Source organism: Erythrolamprus reginae, chromosome 8 (genome assembly GCF_031021105.1).
Source record: "Erythrolamprus reginae isolate rEryReg1 chromosome 8, rEryReg1.hap1, whole genome shotgun sequence".
Taxonomy (NCBI): domain Eukaryota; kingdom Metazoa; phylum Chordata; class Lepidosauria; order Squamata; family Dipsadidae; genus Erythrolamprus; species Erythrolamprus reginae.
In genome coordinates this window covers 58,297,177-58,306,006 of record NC_091957.1, presented here as the reverse complement: position 1 = coordinate 58,306,006, position 8,830 = coordinate 58,297,177, and the positions used below count along the sequence as shown (strand labels likewise).

Below are 8,830 nucleotides of genomic sequence, written 5' to 3'. Positions count from 1 at the left end.
CCCATTTCGTTTTTTCATTTGTTTTCTTACTTGTAGCTCGTTGTTTTGCACCATTCTTAAAAGTCAGAACCCGTCTCGGTTGTGGGGGGTGGAACAGGTGGGTCCCCCCCCTGGGAGCAGCTGCAAAAAAGCCCCCGGCATCCTTTTTGTTTTGCTTATTATGAAAATGTTATTTTCCATTCTGGTGCATGAACAAAACACCGTCAATCTCAGGTGGGTTTTCTTTCTTTTTTAAAACCTTTTTATTTCCGTTGGGTCTCAGTGGTCAGTTATGAGCAAGTCACATATCCAATAAAAGGGGTTTGGGATTGGAGGCGTCAACGCTTCTTACTGGGCTACCCTAAGAAAACCCCGGATAAACAACTGTCCATCTTCTCAGCTCTTTTAAGTGTCCATCCTGGCCACGGAGGGTAGTGAAGCTGCCCTGCCCCCTCCAGGTTTGCCACAGCTGGACAGGTGATAGTTGGGAGGCGGCCTCTGACCTTCCAGTATTGTATTGCTGGAGAAAACGTCGTGCTACAAGAGCTGGGATGCTGCCTAGGGAATTCTGGGAGTTGAAGTCCACAAGTCTTAACGGTAATAGAACGTGATTTAAGGCTTATGGAATTACGCCAGGTGGCATGTAGAGGAACACGATAAGAGCCTTGGTGGCGCAGCGGTTAGAGTGCAGTACTGCCAGATACTTCGGCTGATCACCGGCTGCCAGCAGTTTGGCAGATCGAATCTCAGTAGGCTCCAGGTTGACTCAGCCTTCCGTCCTTCCAAGGTCAGTAAAATGAGGACCCAGATTGTTGGGGGGAAGAGGCTGATTCTGTAAACTGCTTAGAGAGGGCTGGAAAACACTGTGAAGCTGTATAGAAATCTATTGCTACCTTCCTTCCTCATTCCTTCCTTCCCTCCCTTCTTTCCTTCTCTTCCTTCCTTCCTTCCTTCCTAAAGGTTGACTCATCCTTCCAAGTTGGGTAAAATGAGGACCAGATTGTTGGGAGCAATGTTTACTTTCTGTTCTGTCGGGCTCTCTGGTAGAATCCTCCCAAAAATTCACAGGTACAAATTTCAGACACACACACGTTTGAAAATTCAAAACAATGTTCTTTATAATGAAAATTCACTGAAACCAAGCCCTCTTTTGGTAGAGCAAAGAGCATTCATCTCCAAACAAACTGGTAATTTGTACAAGTCCCTTATCAGTTCTGTGATACTTAGCTTGCAGCTGGGAGGCAATTCACAGTCCTTCTTCTTTCACAAAGTGAAACACACTTTGCTCTGGTTTAGTTTCAAAGCGGGAAAAAATCAGCACACAAAAGGTCAAAGTCAGTAAAGCAGTCACGAAACAATGATCAGCTAATCCTCCACAATGGCCAAACCCACAGGCTGCTCTTTATAGCAGCCTCACTCATGACCACAGCCCCACCCAACCACAGGTGGCCTCATTTTCTTTGATAATAATCTCTCAGTTGTTGTTGCCTATGCATCGCTCTCCGCATGCGTGGCTGTATCATTAACTCTTGTTCTGAATCCAAGGAGGAGCTAGAGAATTGATCTCCTTCTGAGCTGTCTGCCCCACTCTTCTCCTCCCTGTCACTCATGTCTTCTTGGTCAGAGGAGCCTTCATCAGCAGATTCCACCGGGAGCAAAACAGGCCTGCAGCATGTGGATGTCTCCCCCACATCCACAGTCCTTGGGGCAGGAGCAGGGCCAGAGCTGACCACAACACTTTCTGGAAACTGCTTAGAGGGGGCTGGAAAGCCCTGTGAAGCAGCATATAAGTCTAAATGCTATGGTTATAAAAAGAGACAAGTTTCCAGCTCAACTATCACACCTGGGGAGATCATCCAAAGCAATGGAGATTCAGGACCTTCACACCGCCGTCTCTGGTTGTCCTCTGGAACTCTCTAGCACAGGAGGCGGGGATGACCTCCGCTTGGAGCCCTTTAACCAGGCTGGAGGGAGGGCGGGAGGGTTATCTCTGCCTTCCGAATGGGATGAAAAGAACCCCGTGTCTCCTCTGCCGTCAGGGAGCCCCCCACCTGGAGCTCAGCCAACCAACTCTTCACACCCCTTTTGCAAAACAGCCGAGAGGGAAAAGTCAACTTTATTTCGGAGTCTTCCCAGAATCCAGAACCGGAAAGATTCCCCAACTTCTCTCAAGGAAACCATTTCTCCATCTCCCTTCGTGTCCTGTGGTCTACAGCAAAAATCCATGCCCCCCCCCCTTTTGACCTGCCAGGCTGGCCCCCCAGCATTCCTGGGTTGGGAGGGGTGTGTGTGTTGAAATCTCTGCTGGCAGGAACCAAGCCAAGCACGAAGCCTTCCCCACTCCCCAAGGGGGCTGGTCAAGGGGGCCTTCCCACAGCAGAGGACGCACAAAGAATGTTAATTGCAGAAGCCCCCTTTCAGAGCTCTGCATGGCTCTTCTCCCCCCCCCCCTTTGGTTCCCTGGGCTGGGGGGGGGGGAGAACTCCCTCCACTGTGATATGACATGGTAGCACTCTCCCGGTATTTGAGGGGGGGGTCAGCTTATTTTCCAAAGCACCAAAAAGGCAACACAAGAAACAATGGGTGGAGTCTTTGGAGAGGGATGGCATACAAGTCTAATAAACTATGATGATGATGATGATGATGATGTCAATACTACGCAGCAAACGAGATCACTATGCTGGGTTTCGTATTTCATCCCGTCGGGCGCTTCCCAAGCACCTAGGACTGTGTGATGTAGCGGCTAATTGTGTTTGCCCATCCCAGTAAAGGGGCCTTTTGCAATTGACAGATGGAGATTTTGTCAATTCTATTATTATTATTATTATTATTATTATTATTATTATTATTATTATTAACTCAGCCAGGAGAGAAGCAAACCTGGAATTAGGGAGAAACGTCCCAACAGTGAGAACTATTAACCAGTGGAACTGCATGCCACCAGAGGTTGTGGGTGTTCCATCACTGTAAGAAGAGACGGGGCAGCCACTTGTCTCAAATGCCGTGGGGTCTTTTGCTTGAAGGGGGTTTGAAGACCCCCAAGGTCCTTCCGGCTGTTCCCTATTCTGATGGATTGCTGCAGTTTCAAATATTGAGCCCTTGACAGGAGGGGCCAAGGACAGACTGACCGCCTTTGCCTTCTGGTCCGGGAAAGCGATGGGCAGGAGCCTCATTAAAACATTAACATTGGCTGAAATTGTCCCTTGCTGAGCTGTGGCTCCTCTTTTTTGCAAGATTGTCATTGTGAAAAGAGAAAAAACTGAAAACGACAGGGAGGGGGAAAAAACCTCAGGGGTGAAAATCCAGAGAAGTCAAATCTTTCTCCAGGAATCTCTTCAACCTGCTTTGGAGTCAGTTAGAAACACAAGCACTAGTTCCCCCTAAAAAGGTGAAGGAGCTGGACAGTGGTGGCGAACCTATGGAACAGGGGCCACAGGTGGCACACAGAGCCATATCTACTGGCACATGAGCCATTGCTCCAGCTCAGCTCCAACATGCATGTGCGTGCCGGCCAGCTGATTTTTGGCTCGCACAGAGGCTCTGGGAGGGTGTTTTTGGCTGCCAGGGAGCCTCCGAGGGGATGGGGAGGACGTTTTTTACCCTCTCTCAGCTCCAGGGAAGGCTTTGGAGGGCAAAACGTGAGCCTACTGGGCCCACCAGAAGTTGGGAAACAGGTCATTTCCGGCCTCCAGAGGGCCTCCAGGATGCCCGGGGAAGCTGTTTTCGCCCTCCCCAGGCATTGCATTAGGGTGTGGCCACTTTGCACATGTGTATGCTCTTTCGGCAACCAAGGGACAAAAGGCTGGCCATCAACTGAGCCGGACCCTCCACCTCCCCTGTTGCGCCGCCCACCTGTCTCTTTGCTACAACGATCCGGACAAAACGTGGAGCCGAAAGCGACAGAACACGCAACGCCAGGGGAGAATTACGAAAGGCTTTTCATTTTATACACAGAGTATGTACATTAGGTTTTATCCATGCAGATTTCAATAGAAAAACTCTGTACAAAAGGAAAGCGAAGAGAGGACTGCGGTTCCAGGGAAGGTTTGACCTCGGAAGCGCCGGCCAAGGAGGGGTCCAGAAAGCGCCAAAAACAGTCGTGTCATGACAACGGCACCGGGAAGGAGCGTGAAGGGCAAAACAGGCACAGACCCAAAAGAAAAGGCGGCTTCCGCTTAGGTATAAAAAGAGCAGCCTGCGAATTTGGCTCGGATCAGGAATTAAAGGAAGGCGACGCAGAAGGAATGGGCAACAATTAAGCAGTAGTTAGTTTGTTTAAAAAAAAAATAAGACACCCCCCAGACACAAAACTCATCACCGGGACCCTTCTTTTGGTCCACAGAGGATTCAACAGTTTGCACATCTCTGCTTAACGCCGCCTGTCGCAACTGAGCCTCAACACGGCTTGGCTGGCAGTGGGGGTCCCTGGGCTCGCGTTGCTGCCGAGACCCCACAGAAATGGATCTGTGGCGGCCCAAGAAGGAAGCCCACGGGACGTGGACCGGACACGGTGGAGGGCAGTGCCGGTTCCATCACCAACCCGTTTTAAGAGCTGAGGGTTTGTTTATTGCATTCATTTCATTTGCTGTGTGACCCAGAGGCCCCTGGACGCCTGAGGTCTTTATTCTCTGCACGAGAGACAGTGAGACGAGAGAATGAGTAAAAGGGTCGGGGGCAGGAGAATCTGGTAAAGGCAAAATAAAGGGGATTCGTACATGGAACACACCCGTACACACAAACAGAGAGAAGAATGCAACTGCTTTGCTCACCCAATGCTTGGAGAAGGGGAGTGGAACTAAAAATTTCATTTACTTCTATTTTCCCTGTCTTTTATTCTTTTGATCTCAAAGGGAGGGAAAGCCCCAGCGTCCACAGCCTTAGAAAACATCTAACCAATAACCAAACCAATAAATAGCTTAAAGACCCCCATTTCCCCAGCAAGGGCCCCCCCCCAAGCCATGCCTGTGCTGGTTGAAGGTCGGGGCAACCGAAGGCCAATATAGACAGAGAACAATCAAGGGCGGAAGGCTGAGCTCAATATAAACAAATCATTCCATGCATTTTAATTTAACAGGAGCTCACAATTGCATTTTAATGCAGAGCAAGTGGGGGAAGGAGGCTTCGAGAAGCCCAGAAGTCGGGGGCCCTCCCCACACAAGGACGTTTTGCAAAAGTCGAGAAGGAGCCTGACACAAACACACACACACCCCTCCCCCTCCCCCGTCCTTGGACAGGTTGGAAGGACTCAACCAGGTGCCCAGATGGGGGCCACGTTCCACAGGCCCTGGCTGCCGGCACCGTCCCATGCCATACCCACGACAGAGGGTCCTCCGATCCTGGCAACTTGGAAGACTTGGGGACGTCAACTCCCAGAGTGCCTCAGCCACATGGGAATTGGAGTCCCCAAGCCTTTCAAAGCCTCCCTGGGCCTCCCAAGCCAGCTCTTCATTCAGATCTTGGATATGTCGAGCGTTCCCTTTGTTTTTTCCGAGCATTGTATATATGGGACTGATAAGATTTGGACCCATTGGGAACGGGACACAAATTGTCCTGGCAAAATTGACCTCTATCCCGAAATGACCCAAAGTCTCTTCTGAGGTTCCCCCCCCCTTGAAATGGAAATTAAAAAGCTCTTTAAAAGCTTCCCTATAATATTCAATACGTTTCCCATTGCATCAGGGGGGTCCCACCACTCTTGCAACGATGGGGGAAGTGGGGCCGAGCCCCCCTTTCCACTTGGGGTGGCGGGGGGGGGGGGAGACCCTTGGGCGCCTCTACCACCGCCACCGCAATCCCGCAACTTGCTTCGTCAACTAACAGCAACGTCCCTTGGGCTGCAAAAAGAAAAGTGCAAGGGATTCAATTTCTTAATTAATTCCAAGAAGAAAAGATAATTTAGGTCAAAGGGGAAACGCTGCGGAAATAGGCAGGTTTTTAAAAACGGAGCGTTGCAAAAAAGCTTATTTCTAGACAATATCTCCGAAGGCCACGAAGGGGCAGATCCCAGGGGAGGGGGGAGCTCCTCTGCAGGGGAGGGGAGGGATGGATGGGGTGGGGGACCCTCTCTGAAGCCCCCCCCACAAAGGGCTCCAGCCTGAAAGGGGCCTCAAAGAAGCTCCCAAAATGAACAGCAATACTGAAAGAACACGGGGGAGAGAGGGGAGGAGGGAGAGTGTGTGTTTGTGTAGCTTGTAATACTCAGCTGCTCTCTTGAAAGGTGCCAATGGAAGAGATGTCCCCTCCCTAACACACAAACACACACACACACCATTCCTCCTTCTCATTCCCCAGGCTGTATCACCTTTCCATTTACACCCACACATACACACCCCCTTGGCAACAATACTGGAGTGGGTTGGGTGGATGGGGGGGGGGGGCAGTTGCAACCACAACACACAATTGCTCCATCCCTTCAACTGGCCGGTGGGGTTGGACGGGTCAGAGATTGGATCAAGGCTACTAATCTTTCCTCTACTTCACAACAGTTCCTCATTCAACAACAACAACAACAAGAAAAGATTGTATGAAGTTGGGAGCGAGCTATGAAATCCTGGCTATCACAATATAAACCTGAGATTATTTTTTTCTTCTTTTAAAAAACCTTTTTTTCCTTTTTTTTGGCAGTTTTACTGAAAAGTTCTTAACTGACCCCCTTCTGCAGGGTTCTCCGCTGGAAACCCTGCACGTCGTTTTTTATCCCACGTGAGGAACATAATTTCTCAAACACCCACCGACCAACAAATACATTAAAATGATGACAATATCAAATTAAATAATGATAAATAAAAGCGTATTTACATTTTGTTTTCTAAAAACCAAACTTAACAAATCCAAAGTGTGCAAACTGAAGAACATCCAACATTCAGATGTTAGTCCTTTTAAACTTCACGTATTACCAATCTTACAAAAAAAACCCTAATATTTAAAAATACGCGTTGCATCTATTGAGACGTAAAGAAACTGCAGAAATGCTTTAAGACTAGGAAAAGAGTTATTACACAGGCACTTCACAGGGAAACCATCTACAGTACAACTGAAAAATAGTTTGGCACCAATCTAGAATACTGGGGGGCGAAAAATCCACACAATTTGTCCTTTATATTCTATACTATTCTGTCATCGCCAGCAGACACCCAACTCAAATATTGGAAGTGGAACATGGGTTAAGAAGTGCAAAGAATGGAGGGTGGAGGTCTTCTTTTTCCGTGACGCTCGTCCGGATCTTCTACTAGGGCGACTTCTGATGATTTTGCAAATGTACCTGGAAATGATACCTGTCAAAACGTTGGAATCAAATGGCATTTTAAGAGCTGCCGTTGCTCCGTAAGGTCCATGGAAGGAAAATGCGCATCTCCCCAAGGGCCACCAAAAAAAAGGCCCCGCACGGGTTACGCTCTCCCACCGCCAGCGTTCCTCAAAGCTCCTCCGTCTGGCTTTGCCTGTTAGAGCCGCGAGATCGAAGGGGAATCAGGACGCAGTCAAATACTCCTTTAAAAAGTCAGTTTTAAAAAACCAGAAGGCTTGGCAAGAGGGCGGAGGGGCCAAAGAAGGACGGGTCCCGCCTGGAAAGGGGGGGCCTCGGAATCTCTTATGGCTCTCGTGGTAAAAAAAGGAAATAGGAATTATTATTATTTTTTTGTTGCTTTACGCTCCCCGGGCGTTGTCGGCTGACACCCTGGTTCCCAACACACAACCCAGGAGCCCCGAGGGCGAATGGCTTGGGAGACCCCCCCCTGGATGGAGCGAAAAGGCCTGGGAGGGTCCCAGCAGGTGCCCTGGGTGGGTGGGGGTCAGTTCCTTCCGCAGGGGTCCCGCTACAGGCAGGAGAGCTGTGAAGCCTTGGAAGACGGGATCTCCAGCAGAGCCTGGACCGTCAGTCCAACTTTGACCAGCCCCCTCTCTTCCAAAATGTGATGGGGCAAGCAAAGCTTTTCCTGGAAAAGGGGGGAGAGAGAGAGAGGGAGGGAGGGAGAGAGAGAGACACCAACTTCAGATTCTTCCTCAGCATAAAGCCAAGCCATTTAGAAAAAAGAGCTTCATCATTAAAAAAGGGGGAAAAAAACCCTAATATTAGTTTTCCTCTTTATCAACACAGCAGATGAACTGAAACAATTTAAACTTTAAACCACACAAGCCATCGATTGAGACATTTGCTGAAGATTCTCTTTCAAATCCTACAAACCAAATGTCAAATGACTGTTCATCAATAGTTAAAGATCACATACATGCAATTAAACCTTGTAAAAACTTCACTGTAAATGATCCAAAGTGAGGGGCAGTATACGTCCACTATAGAAACTCAAATCATAGGTGATTAAGGAAATGTCAACTAAATAGAAAGAAAGAAACCTAGAAGATTGACGGCAGAAAAAGACCTGGTCCATCTCATCAGCCCTTCTACTATTTCCTGTATTTTATCTTACAATGGATCTATGTTTATCCCAGGTGGGTTTACATTCAGCGACTGTGGATTGACCCACCACGTCTGCTGGAAGATTGTTCCAGCTATGTCAAATAGTTGACATAACTATCCCTTTCTCTCTTTCTCTCTAATCTTTTCTTTTCCCTTCTACCTTTTGACTTTGCCTTTATTTTCATTCCTTTCCTTTTTATATACTACTCAAAAACATAAAGGGACCCCTCCAAGACCCCACCCTAGATCTGAATGGATGAAATATCCTCATTGAATCCTTTGTTCTGTACAAAGTGGAATGTGCACAACAGCAGGTGGAATTGATGGTCAGTGTTGCTTCCTGAGTGGACAGTTGGATTGCACAGAAGTTTGATTGACTTGGAGTTATATTGTGTTGTTTAAGTGTTGCCTTTATGTTTTTTGAGCAGTGTATTATGT

The 8,830-nt window shown here is 48.3% G+C and overlaps 1 protein-coding gene across 1 annotated transcript in view; it reads right to left on the bottom strand.

The window, feature by feature from the left end:
- Positions 1 to 6,581: 6,581 nt before the first annotated feature.
- The window catches only part of LRCH2 (leucine rich repeats and calponin homology domain containing 2), a 33,145-nt gene continuing 30,896 nt past the window's right edge, over positions 6,582 to 8,830 (bottom strand). Inside the window, exon 21 of the mRNA XM_070760012.1 lies at positions 6,582 to 7,913. Within this exon, the coding sequence (XP_070616113.1) occupies positions 7,794 to 7,913 (120 nt within the window). The 3' untranslated portion in view covers positions 6,582 to 7,793. The remainder of the gene's footprint in view (positions 7,914 to 8,830) is intronic.